This window comes from Cnephaeus nilssonii (genome assembly GCF_951640355.1).
Source record: "Cnephaeus nilssonii genome assembly, chromosome: 8".
NCBI lineage: Eukaryota > Metazoa > Chordata > Mammalia > Chiroptera > Vespertilionidae > Cnephaeus > Cnephaeus nilssonii.
This window is the reverse complement of record NC_137079.1, coordinates 91281376-91301644: the sequence shown is the minus strand read 5'-3', so window position 1 is coordinate 91301644 and position 20269 is coordinate 91281376. Positions and strand designations below refer to the sequence as shown.

The following is a 20269-nucleotide window of genomic DNA, read 5'->3' as shown; positions in this document are numbered from 1 at the left end:
CTCCCTTTTATATGAAGGAATTCTGTCTTGATGGATGGAACCTGTTTTTTTAAAAGCTTGGGGCTGGATGAGCTCACTCATGGAGACGGCATCTATAGAGGGCTGAGCACTGAACCTAGGACCCTCCAGTAGAGAGGGCCAGGAAAAGGAGAGGAAGTGAAGAAACAAGCAGGAGACAAACCAGGAGAGTGAGGTTTCCCAGAGTAGAGACTGACAGGAAGAACCTGTTGTGACTACAGCTCACCCCATTAGAGGAAGAGACTCTGGACTGCGGAGTCTGGAGTGTGGGCCTCCAACATCCTTAGAGAAGACAGGAAACAGCGACCACATGGGATCTGGAGGAGCCCTGCAAAAAAGACCCTTCCTCTTCCCCTTGGCCAGCATTCTGTTATCTTCTGAACTCGCATTCTTTCTCATCTTGCAGATCAGAGTTTGCTTGTCACCTGTTGGGGAAATACCGCCTCAGAGTTTACAGAGGTCTGGTGTGTATGGTGTGTTTTTTAGCCCTGATGGTCCTGTGGGACGAGCAAAGTGGGTGTTATGTTTCAGAGAAGAAATGGAGTGCAAATACTGGCATGTTCAAAAGTCACACAGTAATGCTGAGAAAGCCAGGCTCCAGCCCCATCCAGCATTCTCCATAAGACCACAGTTAGAGTATTTTGTAGGGTTCGGATCCTGATAAAAGATGAATAAGCAGAGCAGTGAAAAGAAGAAACCGCCTGAGAGAACCTGTTGTGAATTGCTGCAGTAATATTGTAAATATTTGTCTGTTCTTGGTTTGAACACTGCCCTGAGTGGTGTCCTCTTTTGACCTTTGGCTGGACAAGATCTTACATGGCAGGATTTTTCAGGTACATATTTGTTAAGTGGGTGATAAACAGTCAATTCTTGCAAAATCCCATCCTATGCCTGTTGCCATTTCAGTGCCAGCTCTCAACGCTTATAATTTAGGCCCCACCTGGGGCCTATGGACCTCGTTTAGTGCCTTGGTAGATGAAAGTATTTATTAGAAAGCCAAAGTCCAGGCAGATCTGATCTGGCCTTGTTGTTGCCTTGTAACGACATGCTAGGTGTTTGTTCAGGTGTCCTAACCATTACTACATCTTAGATCGAATGGGCGGCTCCATTTACTGATGCCACCTTTGTTCCTGGAAACTTGGCAAACCGGTTAATGACCCTGATTGACTGTTGCCTGTCAGCAGGTTGACAGAGAGTCCCCAAGGGAGGCCAAGTATGGATCTGCAGGCTGGCTGAAAGACAGCAGAAACCATTTTAAGCTTTGGTTTTGAGAACCGAGCGCAGTAGGAATGGAGTGGGAAGGAGTGGGGTTGAGTGGCAGGCAGTTTCCACACTCTGGAGAGCTGAGTGCCGGCATAGTTGTGTATCTGGCTCAGCTCCGGAATGGTCTGGTGTTCAATTCTCTAACATCAAAAGGGAGTCCATACTGTAGCAGTGTCTTCCTCTGGAGAGAAAGCCGCTCCGAGCCAACCTTTTGAGACCTAACACCAGCCGTACATCCTTCTGAGGCACTGAGGCCAGGCTACCAGGAGATAGGATACCAGGGCTGGGATTGGAAGTGGCCCTTGATTTGACACTGCTGTTTGACATCAGTTTATTTAACTATTAGTTTATTGTAACTTTAGGATAACTGAATGTGGTAGGTCTGTTAAGCTTTTGCTCACTTTGGAGAAAAATTGTAAGGGGCTCTCTGTACCCGGGGCAGTAAGCTGAGGGGATCACTCCCTGGGGGCTTTTGGAGACCTGTGAGTGCTGCTGGCTGTCCAGTGACGGCAGGATGCTGGCATTTCACAGGGGAGTGTCAGGCAGCCAGCTGTCCTGCCGTGAGCAGCTCTTCCTTCCTGCCCAGCAGAGGTTGATCCACCCCATGTGCCAGTCGTGCTCCCTGATGAAACACTGCCCCACGATGGAAGGGTCATCTTTTCTGACCCCCATGAACTCTCAGAGAAGCCTTCCTGACTGTTTTTTAGACTTTCCACCATAGTCTTGAACTCTATTGGATTTCAGTTTCACAATGCTGCTGGTGACTGGCTGGTGGCACTAAACGGATCTGAGATGAGGAGGTGAAAACTTCTGTTTTTGTATTTATTCGCATTCATTCCTCCATTTCTATTTCCAGCTTAGTCATTTTACCTTCAACCATTGAACTTGCTGACTCACACTGGCTTTGCCCTCCCCTACTTGCCCTCTGTGTTGCTGAGGTCAGGAGGTTATTAGTTGAACTGGGAAATCTTTTTAGAATGAACAACTTTTGGGTTAAAAATTTATCTCGGGTTTCATCTGTGGCAGTTATAATATGGGTCTGCTCCAGGTTGGGTTTTGGGTGTGTAGGGATGGCCTCAGAACCTAGTTTTATTTAAAGCTTAGTGAGCAAAATACACTGGAATATTAACAGTGCATGTGTTAGGGTGGTAGGACTAGGGGTAATTTTTTTCTTCCTCTCCATGTTTTGTTTTTTATGCCACGGTGTGTCTTAGTTCTGGCTGCTATAACTAAATACCATTGACTTGCAGGCTTAAACAACAAACATTTGTTTCTCATAGTTCTTCAGACTGGGAGGTCCAAGGTCAAGGTGCTGGCTGATTCGGTGTCTAGTGAGGGCCCTTTTCCCAGCTTGCAGAGGGATGCCTTCTTGTAGTGTTCTGCATGGAAGAGAGAGCGCAGGCAAACTAGCTCTCTGGTCTCTTCTGATAAGGGTACTAACCTCACCGGAAGGTCTCCACCCTCATGATTTCATCTAAACCTAAATTACCTCCCAAAGGAACCCCTTCAAATGCCATCACATTGAGGTTAAGGCTTCCACATAGAGTTTGGGGATGGGAGACAAACATTCAGCCCATAGCATGTGACCAATAAAAAGAGCATGGCTTTCACCGGCAGGCAGACCTGGGTTGGAATCCTAGCACTGCCATGTGGGAGCGGTGTGACGAGGCACGTTATCTTCCCCATGTGGAGACTGGTGTATTGCTGTCAACCTCACAGGGTTGTGGAATCCTTAGATAAAACAGCCCGTGCAGGTTCCCGGTGGGTACTCAGGAACTGTTTTCTCTTATGCACGCTCTCCTCTACCCCCGGAGAGTTTCAGCATGGTGAGTGCCGAGTGTATGAAGAACGGGACCGGTAAATGGCTGCCTGTGTTGTGTCCTTTCAGTGATCTGCAGAATGCAGCTGCCGGTTCCTTTGCCTCTGCGTTCGCTGCGCTGGTGCTCTGCCCCACTGAGCTCGTGAAGTGCCGGCTACAGACCATGTACGAAATGGAGACATCAGGAAAGATAGCCAAAAGCCAGAAGTAAGCATCCCTGGGCACAAACAATAGGTCTCTGTTGCCTTACTGTATTGAGTACTTTGTATTTTCATATTGTACTAAAATCAAGTAATAGATTTATCTACTCCAAAATATGGTGTTTCTAGAACCCTTTCCCCTATAGTCAGAGGATAATTTTCTGAATGGAAGGGGTGATGGTTGGACCCATCACCCCATCTGACCGATATTTAATACTTCAGAAGTGAAGAAGCCAGGAGTTAATCCCCTTTTGGCCTGTTGTGTGTGTAAGGCATGATCTCCAACCAGGATGGGAGGCACATAGTCGGAGCTTTGGTACTGAGAGCTGGGCCTTCACAAGAGCTCATTTGGAATTGGAGATGAATATTTGATGCCCGTTCCCAGGATTCACATGGGTGTTCAGGCTGATCAGCCCAGATCCTAGTGCTAACTTCCTTAACCCCCGCTCCCTACTCCTTTACGTTTACCTACAAAGAGCCCAAAGTCTGAAAACCCAGGGAAGCCCCTGTAAACAGCTTTCTTCAGTGATCAAATGATCACTCTTCAACTCAGTCTTGAAAACAGAGTCTAGTTATCCTGTGAGTAATCGTATGCAATATGATTTATTTGAATCGAAAAGTAATTGATTATCCTTGTTAACCTCAAAATTTGATTTTTCATTGTAACATCTGGCTGACAGAAGTTCTGGTGGTGGGTATGGCTATGGTTAGCTCAAAGCCTGTAAGTCTGCTGGGAAAAACTAGTAGATAACCATTTACAGTCTCCCCCCAGTGAGGATGGGGTACGTCACAGAGCCCTGTTTCCTGCAGCCTTGAGATTCATTACAACCAATTTGAATCTATTAGTCATAGCCAGAGGTTCAAAAGCGTAAGTCTTTAAAACTTTTTTTAAAATATATTTTTATTGATTTCAGAGAGGAAGGGAGAGGGAAAGAGAGATAGAAACATCAATGATAAGAGAGGGTCATTGACCTGCTGCCTCCTGCTCGCCTCCCACTAGGGATCGAGCCCACAACCCAGGCATGTGCCCTTGACTGGAATCAAACCTGGAACCCTTCAGTCTGCAGGCTGATGCTCTATCCACTGAGCCAAACCAGCTAGGGCTTTAAAACTTTTTAGTGAAATATGTACACTCCGAAATCATAAGTGTGCGGTTCTATATGTAGTCACAAAATGATCATGCCTTTGTAACCAGTGGCCAGATTAAAAAATAGAACATGAACAGCACCCATAAAGTTGTCCTCATGTCCTTTGAAAGTAGTTTTAATGCCGGGGTGATATCCAGCATCTAGAAGGGTTCAGGAATCTGGAGAAGGCATTGCGTGTAAATTAATAAAGAGACTAGAAATATAAGTTTGTAATCCATGGGGGAGCCAAAGGAAGCTTAGCTGTAGTAGCTAAATTCTCTCTATCTCAGGACCCAGGGTTCTTTTTATTCCCACATTTTGCCCTATAGCAAAGTAGATACATATCAAAGGTAAGGTTTAGTATACAGTAGGCATTGTCAGTTTTGGGGGAACACAGTAGGCATACAGTAGGCATTGTCAGTTTTGGGGGAACACCTGAACACCTTCCGCTGTTCAGGTGTTTGGCCAGCAGGAGTTAATAACATGTAAACTGAAATGCCCCCAGCTGTCTGGTGACAGGCAATAATAGATGCAGATCTTCAGGTTTGGGGAAATGCCTTCGGCTGTTCCAGTAGGCAATACCATGTATTCAGCCCTGCTGAATATAGAAGCCCATCAACCTTTTGAGGACTTCTTGCATTTATTATGACATGATAGAATTAGCCTCCAGCATATTTAAGGTATTTTTAAGGAAAGTAATTGTTACGCCTAGGTTGTGGTTCAACTCCTCAGTCGGGATGCTTATGGGAGGCAACTGATCGATGTTTCTTTTCCTCTCCCTTTCTCTCTCTAAAAATCAATAAAACAAACAACAACAAAAATGCCCATGTCTTTGGGTAAGGATAAAAAAAATTAAAGTGGATCCATTTAAAAAAACAAAACAAAAAACATTGGCCCGAGTAGCTCAGTTGGTTGAGCATTGTCCTGTGCACTGAAAGGTTGCAGGTTCCATCCCAGTTGGGGCATGTACAGAAGACACCTGATAAAAATGTTTCTCACATGGATGTTTCTCTCTCCTACCCTCTCTTCCTCTCCCCACCCTCTCTTTCTGAGCATGTCTTCTGGAGAGGATTAAAAAAAAAAAAAAAAAAGCCCTGGCCAGTTGCTCAATGGTTAGAGCATCAGCCCATGCACTGAAGGGTCTCGGATTCGATTCCTGGTTAAGGGCACATAGATTGCAGGTTCAATCCCCGCCCCATTTGAGGTGCATGTGGGAGGCAACCAATCAATGTGTGTCTCTCACATCCATGTTTCTCTCTCTCTTCCTTCCTGCCCCTCCCTTCCTCTCCTTTCCTCCTTTCCACTCTCTCTGAAAAGCAATGGAAAAAATATTCTTGGGCAAGTATTAAAAAAAAAAAGAAAGTAATTGTTCGAACCAAAGGACTTTGGCAAACAGACACCTTGCACAAAAGTAAATATTGGGTGACTATAGTGAGGCATAGCAGTGTCCACACAGTGGTATGTGATAGTTTAAGGTTGACTTGGATTGGAAGGCAGGCTAATTGTGTTGAATTGGATTACTTTGTCACGTGCATTACAGAATGAGAGCTGTGTTGCTGGAAGGACCTAGCTAATGGTAATGCCTGAGAAGCCTTCTGAAGTCCTCAGAGAGAGTTGACCATTAAAAGCAGTGGCCTTTACTACCTCAGGCCTTAATCCTGCATTGGTCCAAGCCAGGTCACCTAATGAGAACAAAGTGAGAAGCTAGAGGAGTGTGTGGTTTTTGGTTTCTTGCTGTTTGGCGGGACACAGTCTGCTGGGGCACACACCATTAGGAGAGGAGCCCAGGTGGAAAGTGCCCTGTGTTCTGGCTGCTGCAGTACTCTGATCTGCTTGAAATAAAAGCTCTTGCATACCTTCCTTTCTAAGAACTAAATTCTTGGTGTGTGCCTTACAGGAACTGTATAGAATTGCTTTGGTCTTATCTTCAAGTAACATTTACTCCCTTGCTCATTTCTCTGTATTAACACAAAACAAAACAACCCCTAAAACACCTGAACAAATTTCCTCAAAACACCAGATCCAAAGAAAGATTAAGAAAATAGGAATTGAGGGAGGTAAGGGATTGGGCAAGTAGAGTACCATCTGTTCTTGCTGAGTTTGGATACTCCTGTTGTAACTTCACTTATTCACTGTTGAAAAAATGGGCATTAGTTCTTTTACATTGTTGATAATATGACTTCTAGAAATGTATTTCTTTACCATAGAATAGTTTAGGTGATAACACTTGTCATCACATAATTGTATCTGTGCTTCTCTAGATATGTCCTTCCCACAGAAGTCTTTTATTCTCAGAATTCTGGATCCTCTGTTTATAAAATCAGCTGTGTTCTTCCTAGAGCTTAATCAGGTCTGTTGATTTGGGTGCTAACGCTGGTGTTGTGTTTAACACTCTTCCTCTGTCTCCTTCCAGTACAGTCTGGTCTGTAGTGAAGAGTATCCTTAGAAAGGATGGCCCGTTGGGCTTCTATCATGGACTCTCAAGCACTTTACTTCGAGAAGTACCAGGCTATTTCTTCTTTTTCGGCGGCTATGAACAGAGTCGATCGTTTTTTGCTTCAGGGAGATCAAAAGATGAACTAGGTAAATGTATTCACTTTGGGCTTGACAGTGTCGGCTTTCCAGTGGTGTGGTTGCTGCAGATTTCAGGCGCTCTGCACCCCTTTGTGGGGGCCCACCTGGCACTGGGATTTCCAGATACTGGGAAGCAGTGTGGCCCTGGCAATTGCAGGCATCTTCCTCTGGGTGGCGCTGGCGACTGTTGGCACCTTCCTCTCAGCTTGGTGATTTCCCCAGGACAGCCTGAAGCAGTGCACCCCAAACTTCTCTATTGTTATAACATTTATTAATTTGTTCTGGCTCCATCTCAGACGTGAGGAAATACAGAAATTCCTTCCCCTATGGGAAATCATCAATAAATGGGGAAATCACCTGTAAATGACCTTGCAGTAAGCTTAGAATTTGGTAATAAATCTTGATAGTGTTTGAGAGCTGTGAAATGATAGTTCTTCCTAGCTTATTCTATTTAACTGCTTGACACAATGTATCAGTGTTTGGTCCACATGAGTGTGATTACTTTTCCCTTAAAACCTCCCTTCAGTGTTTCGGACCTATTCTAGGGTTAGTCAAGCTCCCAGGCTTCTGTTAAATAGGACAACTTTCGTTTTCCACAGTAAAGGAAGAATCAGGGCTGTTGGGCTTTAAAATATTACAGTTTTTCAGAATGAGACAGTTGAAAAGAGGCCTTTGTTTCAGCGCGCTCTCATCTCATTCCTCCGAGTAGGGCATTGCTGTGCTGCCGGGGACCTGCTGGCTCTGTGTGGACCAGCCCTCTGGAGGGTGGGGCAGGAGGGCTGCAGAGCCACAGTGACCAGCCTAATACGACCCTCACTAAGTCCACCGCGTGGGTACACTACCACACAGAACCTGTGCTCTTAGAGTTGGACGGTTGCCTCAGAGAACTGTGCTCCGCAGCATTAGCATTTTTATCCTCACCTACCTGCAGCCACTACCTTGACCTCTAGAAATGTCACATCAGTTGTTTTTGAGATAAAACACTGTTTGCTAATTTTCTTCTCTAGGCCCTGTCCCTTTGATGTTAAGTGGTGGAGTTGGTGGAATTTGCCTCTGGCTTGCTGTTTACCCAGTGGATTGTATCAAGTCTAGAATTCAAGTTCTTTCCATGTCTGGAAAACAGGCAGGATTTGTTGGAACCTGTATAAGTGTTGTGAAAAATGAAGGTGGGTCTGCTATTGCACAAACAGAGCACGTATGTATGTCATATTTCACTGCTGGTCTTGTTGCAGTGTATCATGTGTATAATTGGTCTCTGCCCCGTCTGATATTCCTTGTCTAGCACTGTATGTTAATCCATGTTTGTGGATTTGTTTCCAATTCCCTTTCTTTAGCTTACTTTCATTATTCTCAAGAATGTTTAAAGTTCTTATTCCTAACCCCTGAGCCAGGTACCTGTTAGGATGCTCTGTTCTAAATAGCCTGGAGGGAATTATTGAAATATGGACTTTGTTTAAGGGGACAGATGTTTTGAAGTTAGCACCACTTGTTTTATGTCATAGAGATATTTTCAGATGACCCTAAGAGAACCACTAAGGGATTTAAAAGAATGTGCACCATGCTTAATCTTTAGTCTTCTGGAAGTAGAAATGCACTAAGCAACTTCTGAAGGTGATTTTTTATCAATTTTTAGTTATGTAGGAAGATGTAGATTTTCTACTGAATGTTTGTATAAAGCCAGTTTTATGCTACTATAGTGAGTGAAGATCTGTCCTTCCAGCATCTTCTATACATCTTAAAGCTGGAGATGTAAACTCCTCTATCATGATTTTAAAAGGGAGAGCACAGTAACAGTATGCAGGAATTGTTTGTGTCCCAAGTAGAGTACAGACATCTTGTATATTACTAATAGGTAACCCCTCTTTAAATTCACATAACACTTTATAGTTTTACAAAGTACTTACACCTCCCTTATGTAATTGGATCTTCATAGGGCAATGCTAAAACTAGAAATGCTCTTTTCACTTGCCCTATGCCTCGTCTTCGTCCCCCAGGCGAAGCTACAAGACTACTGCAGTCTGTGGCTCTGTGTTCGCCTTCTGTCTGCCCATGTGAGGCCTCAGTTCTGCCAGATCCACCGGCCAGGAGTTAACCAGGCATGGGATTGGTGTATGTTACCTGAGCATCCACCAGCTTTGCTCGGAGTCCTGACATCGTCCGGTTTCCTATAGTCTATTTAGTTCCATTAGTCCAGGGGAAATCTGGAAATAAGTTCTTTCACCATGTGTTGGTTTTTAATTCTGTTGTGTGGCTTTGTAAGGGTGAAAATATATATGCTATGCAGCTTCATGGAATATCTCTAAGGAAGGGATTCAGTCTTGGATCACCCTTTTGTCTTCTAGGAATAACGGCCTTATATTCTGGACTGAAACCTACTATGATTCGAGCGTTCCCTGCCAATGGGGCACTATTTTTGGCCTATGAATACAGCAGGAAGTTCATGATGAGCCAGCTTGAAGCAGACTGAAGTATTCTAGTGAACCTGGGTCCAAGTACAAGTGTTTGAGGACTATAATTCATCTCAGGGTTTCATGGAGTACAAGACCAGTGTGGAATTATTTTAATTTCAGAGTATTTTGTTGTCTTCCATTCTTCTACCCTAAATCTTAAACTTCATGGAAGGACCTCAATTTTCCATAATCTGATTTCTGCCCATAATTGTACTGAAATAGAAAAGCTGCTGCTGTTGTCCTTGGTAGGACATACAGGGTGAGCCGCTGACCCTCGGTACCTAATCTGACAATCTAAAAATATAATCAGGGATTTTGCATAAACTTGTATTGTAAATGCAGTTTGGATGGTTGTGTGTTGTGAATGAAGCATAATTTTGTTCTGTGTTTAATCAGATTATACCAGAAAAACCCAGAGGTAACCATGTTTCATGAAGATGGTTATGATTACTTAACCCATTCTAGATATATGGTCTCTTAAAATCTGCTTAACACATGCACTATACCAAGTGGCTCAAGTTTTTAAAAAGGATTCTGTGGTGCTTGAAAACTAATACATCCATAGATCTTAAAGAGGAGAATATAATTATATACTGATGTGGCTTCCATGTTTCTGATTTAACTTTCAGAGTAGGCATCCTGGATTTTTCCAAGATGCTCTACTAAGAAATAGTGCCATTCATTTTTTTGATGGGATCATATACTCTCTGAAATATTGTTGGGTGTGGCCTAGAGTATCAAGCCTTTGGAAAGCGGCTTGGCCTTCACTGTGCCAACTTCCATTCTTCTCTCACAAAGAGCTTCCCTCTGCTGGGCTTTATGTTGCAGAAGGGCCTGAGGAGAGGGGGTTGTGTTGCTGTCTTTGTGAGGACCTTGTGGCCCACAACAGCCCTTAGCTCTGGTCTCTGGGTCCTGGCCTGGCTAGGGTTCCAGAGTATTCTTTGGACCACTCACTCATTGCCTGCACCAATTGGACACCCATCCTGGGAGTAGAGTGCCGAAGCCAAGGGAAGTCCTTGTTCCCTGTCTGGTGACTGACAGTTCCCCTGGATGGAGTCCTTGCCTCAGAACCAGACAAAACGTAGTGTTTGCACTCCGCAGTGAGTAACGTCAGGGCTGACCCATCCTCGAGTTTTTCTTGGGGTCCGTCACTCCATCACGCTTTGGCAGTGTTGGAGCCCCTTATATCTGGTACCAGCAGTCGTTGAATTCTAATGATGACTGTGTGTGGGGTGTGACTTTATAAAGCAATGAAACAAAGTAACTTTTATTAAGCTATGCCATATGTATGCAGTAATAGCAACAAAACACTCATCCCTCTGATTCCCACAGACTTGGAGATGGCAGCTGTTCTTTGGCCATCTGAGTGGTACTTCATCTGAACAGGCTAGAAATGTACCGACTTCCAGCAGGAAGCAAATTGCTCAGGGTCCCTGGCCCCCCTGTGTGGTGCCCGTCAGCGTGTCAACACTGTTGGCGGTAGACCTCACATGTCCTCCTTAAAAGGTTTAACTAAACATCTTCAATAGAAACAGTCTGAGGCAAGTAAAAGTGAGTGGGAGCAAGGAATGGAAAGTCAGAGGAATTGATTTTTCATTCTATTGAATTCATCGTGTGTAATTTGTACCATTTCAGATCCGTACTCCAGATAAAAATATGGTCACTGTGTTTAGAGAAATTCTAGTGTTCTATATCATTAAATTATTTGCCTAATATTTGAGTAAATGAGTTCTTTATATACACTGAAATTATGAAACTCGATTCACTAGAGTTACAATCTCCCTCCATCAGGCTGTGGATGTGATGTGTCTGATTTGGCAATTTACCATTCTTTTTCTTTAAATAGTTAAACTTCTTGCTATTAAGTTATGGATACTGTTCCAGGTTATTAAATGATGTTTAAGAAAACCAGTATCAAAAAAAACACACCTCTATCCACTGAGCCAAAAAAGAAACTTCTTTGGCTCAGTGGATAGAGCATTGGCCTGCGGACTGAAGGGTCGCGGGTTTGATTCCAGTCAAGGGCACATGCCCGGGTTGTGGGCTCGATCCCCAGTGGAGGGTGTGCAGGAGGCAGCTGATCAATGATTCTCTCTCACCATTGATGTTTCTCTTTCCCTCTCCCTCTCCCTCTCCCTCTCCCTCTCCCTCTCCCTCTCCCTCTCCCTCTCCCTCTCCCTCTCCCTCTCCCTCTCCCTCTCCCTCTCCCTCTCCCTCTCCCTCTCCCTCTCCCTCTCCCTCTCCCTCTCCCTCTCCCTCTCCTTTTCTTTCTGAAATCAATAAAAATGTATATTAAAAAAACACACAACAAAAAACAAAAGAAAACCAGTATCATTCTGATATATTCTAAGTAAGTTTCTTGTGTTCAAAGAATTATTCACACTGGGTTCTAAGGCAGCAACCCCCGGGAGACCCTAAGCAAGTTCTCTTTCTAGGAGAGGAAGCAGACTTGTGTGGCAACTCATGACCAGAAATTCTGATGGATCTTGGTGGATTAGAGAAGAAAAACCCCAACTGTATCTCCTTATTTCAAAGAGCAAGATTCTTAAAAATTGGGGTCTGCCAGTATTGAAAAAGATAGATCTTACTCCTCCATGAGCCAGCTAAGCACTCTCCCATTCAATCAAGCCTGCCCCCGATGTGCACTGTGGAAACAATACAGCCTGTCCTGCCACAGCACGGTTCTGTAACACCAATTAACGGGGAATAATGCAGTCATAACCTGGAGGGAACTTGAGAGCGTGTCCTCCGAGATCTCTTCCTTCCGGGGAGCCGGGTTAGGGAGAGGAGGGTGATAACTTTGGTCAAAAGCAAAAGGCCGTCCGTTGGCCTGCTGCGCCGGCAGCACTGGCCTTTGTGGGCTGTTTTGAGAAAAGGGAGCATCTGTGCCGTGCTGCTCTGGCACCCTCCAGCCCGTCTGCAATTAAGGTGTTGCCCGGTTTTAAAAAATACCCACTGTGGCAGCCTCCAGGCATTCTGAGTTGCCACCTGGGTGGTTAGTGGTTAATGTGCTGGTTACGTTTGTTGGCTGAAATGGTTTGCCCCAAACCTCCAAACCCCCTAAACTCCCAACCCGGTTTCCCCCGAGCAAACCATTTTAGTATATGTTTTTTGCAGAGTGCAAGAATGAATATAGTGTGTTTTAGCAGAGCACTGTTTATTATTGCCAGCTTTATTTCCCGATGAATTTAACTTGGTCTAGATCAGTGGTCGGCAAACTCATTAGTCAACAGAGCCAAATATCAACAGTACAACGATTGAAATTTCTTTTGAGAGCCAAATTTTTTAAACTTAAACTTCTTCTAACGCCACTTCTTCAAAATAGACTTGCCCAGGCCGTGGTATTTTGTGGAAGAGCCACACTCAAGGGGCCAAAGAGCCGCATGTGGCTCACGAGCCGCAGTTTGCCGACCATGGGTCTAGATTGTTGAGAGCCTTTGCCAACTAAAGGAAAAGTCACTCAAGTAAGGATAATCTCAATAGAGCCAAAATAGAACTGTTTTCAAGCACAATCATGTCCTTAAGGTACAGTGGCAGTGAAAGTACTTAGAATAGCACTGAGTACCAAAGAGAAAATGATTCCCTCTGGACTCAGGACTAGAATAAAAAGGTGACCTTCCTTCACAGAGTTCCCCAAGATTCTCTATCCGTCATGTTGACTAAGATTCTCCAGCCTCCCCATGTCTGTGTGTGACTAAAGGAAGCTCGTTGTGCTCTGGGCGGTGCTTGGAGAGCGAGAGGAAAGCATGTGTTTGGGGTGAGGGGCTGCTGTGTAAACATGTCTCTGGGTTTAAAAGTCTCTGCGGTCAATCTGATATTTGTTAGTTTGTAAATCAAACGGAGGAAGAAAATAGAAATTACCTTCTAATCTGAAATTACAAATGTGAAACAAAGGGAATAAATACTTGTCCAAAAATATATAAGTAAATGAAATAAACCCACAGTATTAGGGGTAATCACAATTTTTAAATATTTCAGTTATTTTTATATGAAAGTTTTAAAGTTTTTAAAAGTGATAACTAATGTTCCTGTGTATTGTGTTCCAAATTTATCTCAAAACTTGGTTTGAAGTATATTCCTTCAAAAAGGAAAAAAAATCGCCATTGACATTTTCTCTTGTATATATTTAATATATGTTTAATAGTATTCTCAAGAACATATGTACACATATGTAAATATAAGTATACCAGCAAGGAAGAGGGTTTTGAAGATATAAATACATAGCAGGGATTGGGAAGAGTATGATTCTATCCTAGAAGGGGAACTACACTTAATCAGATACCAGCTACAACTTAACGTCATCAAAATAAATTTCAACTGCAAACTCTGGACGATAAATTTTCCATGCTTTTGGTTTATGGGGATTATCCAATTCATTTCTTGAAAGATAAAGCCTAGAATAGAAAAAAAAAAAACACCACATTACACTTTAGGGCTTACAGAAAAGCCATTTAAGGCATCCTTTGTAAGGCATTAAGAAAAGATTTGCTGGCCACGATTGGTCTATGCCCCCTTTTCTGTGTCTTAGCTCTTTATGAGCCAAAGCTCCCACTTTCTCGACTGAGATGCAAAATACCTTAATCTTCACTAACAAACACACAGTAACAATATGTCACTGGTTCTTTTAACATTGCCTTGTATGGGATGAATAAAAGACATCTGGGTTTAATAAAATAAATTTTTATGTGACAGAAATCAGCCAGAGAGAATAGGTGTGTATTAAAACCAGAAATAAAATACTGATTAAGTTGGCATTTTAGCTGATAACAATCTCATAATTAATAAAAACAGCTTTACCAAGTAGTAGGAAATTTCAATGTTGAAGAAATCTTTAGAAACATGTAAAAGTGAGGAGGAAAGTAATCTAACTGTGGTTGTCTCTCCAATATGAACATGGTCTTTTAAAGGAAAAAAAAAGTGTTCTTATTTAGCAATTACCACTTGTGAGGAGTCCCACCAAATGAAGTTCCACCCAGATATCTATTTGAGAGACTTTGCCTCTGTTGTGAGTTAAAGTTTATTGTTTGTATACATCTAGGGAAGAAAACTGGTAAAAAATTTTTCAATCTAAAATTCACTCTATCCAAATCCATTAAATGTGTGTACATTGTAAGTATGTAGATTAGATGTTCAATTTCCTGTTGCTTTACTGGACTCAAGTATACAGTTCAGATTTGAAGAATAGGCTAGGTTTATGTAAGGAGAACTATCAATTCATGCCAAATACAATCACAACTGCTTCAAAACTCACCTGCATGATTTTTTTTTAACATTTTTTCTTTTGTGTTGGGTGGTATTGTGATACCAATTAATGCCGGTGATCTTAATCCAGCATCTAGAAGGCTTCAGGAATCTGGAGAAGGCGCGGTGTGTAAATTAAATAAGAGTCCAGAGACGTAACATAATTTTGGAAGGCATTTGGGGGGCCAGAGAAGACTTAGCTAAAGGAACTAAGTTCTCCCTTGTCTCAGGACCCCTTGCTTTTTATTAACACAAATTGTCCTAAGGCAAGGTAGATATACACTTCAAAGGGGGTTAGGTATACAGAATCCATTGTCAGATTGGGGAAAAACTGCCTATGGCTGTTCAGTGTGTTTGGCCAGTAGGAGGCAATAACATGTAGATTGAAATGCCCTTAGCTGTCTGGCAGCAAGCAATCATTTTATGCATCCTTTTCAGGTTTGGGGAAATGCCCTCAGCCATTTCCAGATGATTCAGCCCTGCTGACATGCTGGAATTGGCTTCCGGCAACCAATAATCTAAAATTTGTTTCAGCTTGAAACAAATATTTAAAGTGGAGAATTTCTAGACTCAGGAATGAGTTTCCAGATGTGGTAGAAGTTTCTTTGGAATAATAATCTTCAAATCAATTAATACTTACCTTTTTAAAAGTGGTTCCCAATTTAGTTATTAGAAATCACTTTAAAATGTCAGACTATTAATGATTTTTAAAAAATTATCAGGTAAAGTTTATTTAGAAAGTTGCAGAAATAGTAGAAGGGCCCTTGGAGCTTAGAAGAAAAAGGGAGAAGATACTCACTTTGAGGGACAAAAAAGGGAGAAGAGGCTTGGGTATGTTCCAGAAAAGAGAGAGAGCTCACTATGAATGATTTCTTTTTAGCTGTCTTCACAGACACTATGTCTTATGACTTCTGCCCTAGAAAAAACTGTGCCAATTACCTTTTAAACTAGTTGTAGCCACCCCTCCCTCACTGTCCCCCCCCCCCCCCCCCCCCCGCCAACCAGGTGACACCTTACTTTTGCACAGAATTTGGTGGTGGTTGATCATCAATAAATGAACATATACTGAGGATGTCCTATTTAAGGTACTGAGCAAACTCAAACTGCCAGATTTATTACCACATTCAAGATCTGATGATAATACGTTTGAACTGATAACACAGTCCTATGGCATGGCCTTGAGGATAATGCAAATATCAAGAATAGCCATATTTTTGAGGCTGGGGGAAGGTCAATGAGGAAAAAAAAAGAAGATATATGTACTACTATATGTAATACTTTAAACAATAAAAAAATGCTAAAAAAAAAAGAATAGCCATATTTTTATAATAACCAGATTAAATGAGTATGTGAATGAGGAATGGTGTCTTGAGGATTATTTGGTTTCTGTAAACCGAGTTTATGGCAGTTAGCAAAAGACTTGCTGTTACACCTTACACCAGTGATGGCGAACCTATGACACGCGTGGCAGCACTGACACGCGTAGCCATTTCTGATAACACGCGGCCGCTGAGGCGGCCGCATGCTGAGGATGAAACATTTGTGAAATAATGTTTTTTCCTCAAAGTGACACATTACCCGAGTTATGCTCAGTTTTTTGGCGAAGTTTGACACACCAAGCTCAAAAGGTTGCCCATCACTGCCTTACACAAACATTGAAGATAAGGCTATTTCTACTGGATTATATAATAAACCATACCTGTTATTTTCTATAAAGGATGTGTGGAACCAAAAGAAAAAGGGGCAGTTGTCATAGAATTTAGGAAGATCCTAAAAATACATGGATTAAAAAAGAAGGTTATTCTTCATAATAAAAGTGATACCAAAAACTAATCACCCAAAAGGGATTAAAATTCCTTACTTTATTCATTTATATATTTATCAAACAATTGCAGCCATTAAATGTGCAGCGTTAAAAGTCTATTACATGACACCGAGGACACAAGGGAGGAGGCTTTCAGAGATTGCTGTTTCTATCAAAATTTTCAAGGAAATGTATCTTTTCTTTTTTTTAAATGTTTTTATTGATTTCAGAGAGGAAGGGAGAGGGAGAGAGAGAGAGAAACATCAATGATGAGAGAGAATCATTGAACGGCTGCCTACTGCACGTCCCTCGCTGGAGATTGAGCCCGCAACCTGAGCATGTGCCCTGACTGGGAATTGAACCGTGACCTTCTGGTTAATAGGTTAACACTCAACCACTGAGCCACATAGGCCAGGCATGTATCTTTTCTATAATGGTATTTATACATTTTATCTGGTTTAGATAGTGCTAAACAGAATCTATTAAGGACCTATGCCTATTTATGCACAAATATATCATCCATTCCTACAAGGAGCAGCTATTATATAATTAACTGTCATTATTAATGATGATAGAAATACCTAAATTTTTTGAAAGTGCTTTTACTTCATGGCCCTTGAAAATCATAAAGGCCAGATAGTACTAGCATCCTCTGGGCCAGTGCTCTTCACCAGTCTTTCTGCTTAGAGGCCAATGATGGAGAGACAATTCAGACTGGCTCCATTATTCAAGGGGTAACCATTCAATATGGGAACTATCCAGGTCACTTGCTTTAACACATTTACCATTTCAATATTTAGTAGATTCTCCCCTAACAGGGAGAAAGCAGGGGCTAAAGAAGGACACAGGAAATATGTTTTAAATCAATAGACACAGCCCTGGCTGGTGCGGCAAGTGGTTAGAGTGTCAGCCAGAGCACTGAAGGGTTGCAGGTTCAATTCCCAATCAGGGCATGTACCTGGGTTGCAGGTTCAATTCCCATTCCCAGTTGGGGTGTGTGTGCGAGGCAATCATGTATCTCTGTCACATTGACATTTCTCCCACCCTCCCTCCCCCTGCCTCCCTTCCTCCCGCCCTCCCGCCCTCTGTCCTTCCTTCCATTCCACTCTCTCTAAAAGAAAAAAAAATCAATGGAAAAAATATCCTCAGCTGAGGATTAACCAAAAAAACTTTTTAATTGATGGACATAGTTTCTTATTGGAAGCTTTGGTTGGTTTTACAGGAAAATGAATTGAAACTATTGAGATTAGAAATGTGTTACATACATTTTATGACTGGTCAATATAAATTATACACTCATGATACAGTAATGACAGCAGAATTCTTATTTTTCATAAAGTAAATATTGGATTTTTTATAAAATAAACATTGCATTAAAATACTATTATATAACAATTCAGAAGAAAGTAAAATCTTCACATTCAAGTATTTAATAAATTACGGGGAGCAATGTATTTTAAATATATAAAATATAAAACAAAAACTTGACTATTGCTATGCAGTAAAACATACCTTTGTCTTCTTTACATCTTAGTTTTTGTGTTACTTATGTGAAAATTAATACATACATATTGTATAGAAATTAGAAAAACAAATGAGCAAAATTTTTAAATTACATATGTTCTTTAAAAAAGGTGTTATGAACCTGACTTGTTTTTTTCTTCCTCCCTGGTTAGGAGTTGACATCTATCATCTCCCTTGTTGGGATATGTAGCAATGGAAATCCCAAACCAGAATCATTCAAAAGACCAAACAAGAATAACAGCATAAGTTGTTTCTTGATTACTCACTGAAGAAGACAGAAATTGCACTTTTACATCATCATACAGAAGTGGACAGTTGCATAGATGAATTATTACTCTGTCTCTTTCAATATCATGAACTACCTGTGAATGAACACATGAAATTCAGATAATGAGATAGCTGATAATGAGATAAAAAGTATAACAGGGAAGTTCATGTTTACTTATTGAGGCTTCCTATATTTTCCAAGTACTCTTGGTCTCATAGCCCTATCACTACATGGATAAATAAATGTTAATCATTATTTCTATAAAGTTGCAATACTTGTTTACCTTTTTAAAAAGCCAGTGTGTTTGAGGGTTATGGTGGGGCACTGTTGAAAAGCAAAGTATTCAATTTTCTATTACAGTTTCACCAAGTAAACATTAATATTGACTGTGTGTCACCTGATTTTCATATGTTGGGAATACACTAAGAAGCTCAATTTTAAAGCTGGCATTCACATTAAAAAAGCAAAGCATAACTGTCATACTTTGTTAAAAATGTTATTTGCCGATGGCATCATGGGCCTTGTCATAGCAGACTGCTAGATGAAGTCACCAAAGACAGGCCAAGTCTCTGGAATGAACAACTCTGAAGCTATAGTAAGTATTTCTTTGTTAGTGATTCACCCTTGTGTAATAGTGCCACCCACAATGAGAAAGGTCTATGTTAGGCCTTGGAAAAATACAAAATAAGGTGCAGACTCAGTTGAAAATTCAGGGAGCTATACACATAAGGAATGATAATAGAATGGCATATAATTATGTGTTGAGCTGTATGATGAAGACTGAGTGTGCTGTTGCATGCTTGGGGAGGTTAACAGGAGGTATAGGATGAGACAGCTTCATTGAAGAGGCAGAACTTGAGTTGGGAATGGAAGGATTTGTATAAATGAAGAAGAGATCTGAAAAGAGAACCCAGTTCAGACGGGAGGTGGTGGAGGAAGAGGAAGGAGGAGAAAAGACCTGCAGAAATAGAAATAGAAATTAGAGTTGTGTTCCAAGGACCAGAGGGTTCCCAGGCTACTTGAAAGGGAATCTGCAGGCCAAGTTACTAATGGAAATGATCTCAAGTATCATAGGGTTATATCTTGAGAGTTCAAGAGCCAGGAAAATAAGAAAGAAGTTATTAAAGAGTATGTGGAGCAATTACTATGTGACAAAGTGGCCTGATAATTATTACAGATAACATTTACTTAGTAATTTATAGTTTACAAAGGAGCTTCACATATATTAACCAATTCAATCCTCACAATACTTGGAATGTAATCTTTATTTTACAGGTAAGAATATTGAGACAAAAATGTTAACTGTCTTTGACTATTGGCACACAGTGTGTATTCTACTCTACCTACAACTTTTCACAATGAGAGCAGTATTTCAGGATGCATATTGTAGGACTCTACATACACACTGTATAAGGAGGAGGGAAAAAAAGGTAAGGGGATGCCTGTAGAAATGTAGGCATGAGCAAATGAGGTCCTGGACTAGGTAGTGGCAATAGGAACAGAAAGAAAGAGAGTGAAGAGAGATTTCAGTGGTATAATCAGCAGGATTTAGGGGGCCAAGACAAAGAGAGGATCAAAGATAATACCAAATTTGAAGGCCTGAGTGAGAGAATGCTAGTGCCATTTGCAGAAGCAGAAGAAAAACTCATTTGATATACTTTTTTTGTTTTTATTGAATTTATTGGGGTGACACTGTTTAAAAAATTATATAAGTTCCAGGTGCACACTCTGCAACACATTGTCGTACGCTATTTATTGTGTGTTCACCACCCCAAGTCAAGTCTTCGTCCATCACCATTTATCCTCCCTACAATCTCCTCCACCTGCCCCCAACCATTCCTCCCCCAGGCAATCACCACACTGTTGTCTGTGTCCTTGAGTTTTTCTCTCTCTTTTTTCCTTTTTTACTCAATCCCACCACCCCTCTCCCCTGACAGCTATCAGCCTGCTCTCTATCCATGAGTGTGTCTCTACTTTGCTT

The 20269-nt window shown here is 41.6% G+C and overlaps 3 protein-coding genes across 4 annotated transcripts in view; 2 read left to right on the top strand and 1 right to left on the bottom strand.

The window, feature by feature from the left end:
* SLC25A15 (solute carrier family 25 member 15) overlaps nt 1–11525 on the top strand; it is a 47137-nt gene extending 35612 nt beyond the window's left edge. The window contains exons 4-7 of one of the 2 annotated variants that reach the window (XM_079778999.1): nt 3170–3307; nt 6841–7010; nt 8009–8167; nt 9344–11525. In XM_079778999.1, the coding sequence (XP_079635125.1) occupies nt 3170–3307; nt 6841–7010; nt 8009–8167; nt 9344–9468 (592 nt within the window). In that variant the 3' untranslated portion in view covers nt 9469–11525. The remainder of the gene's footprint in view (nt 1–3169; nt 3308–6840; nt 7011–8008; nt 8168–9343) is intronic. The other variant, XM_079778998.1, reaches the window with a different exon arrangement.
* NEK3 (NIMA related kinase 3) overlaps nt 1–20269 on the top strand; it is a 469351-nt gene that overhangs the window by 102475 nt on the left and 346607 nt on the right. The window lies entirely within an intron of this gene.
* LOC307104070 (phosphatidylinositol 3,4,5-trisphosphate 3-phosphatase TPTE2-like) overlaps nt 13593–20269 on the bottom strand; it is a gene marked incomplete at its 5' end in the record, with an annotated part of 69458 nt that continues 62781 nt past the window's right edge. Inside the window, 3 exons of the mRNA XM_079778718.1 lie at nt 13593–13845; nt 16392–16462; nt 18287–18382. Coding sequence (XP_079634844.1) covers nt 13737–13845; nt 16392–16462; nt 18287–18382 — 276 coding nt within the window. The 3' untranslated portion in view covers nt 13593–13736. The remainder of the gene's footprint in view (nt 13846–16391; nt 16463–18286; nt 18383–20269) is intronic.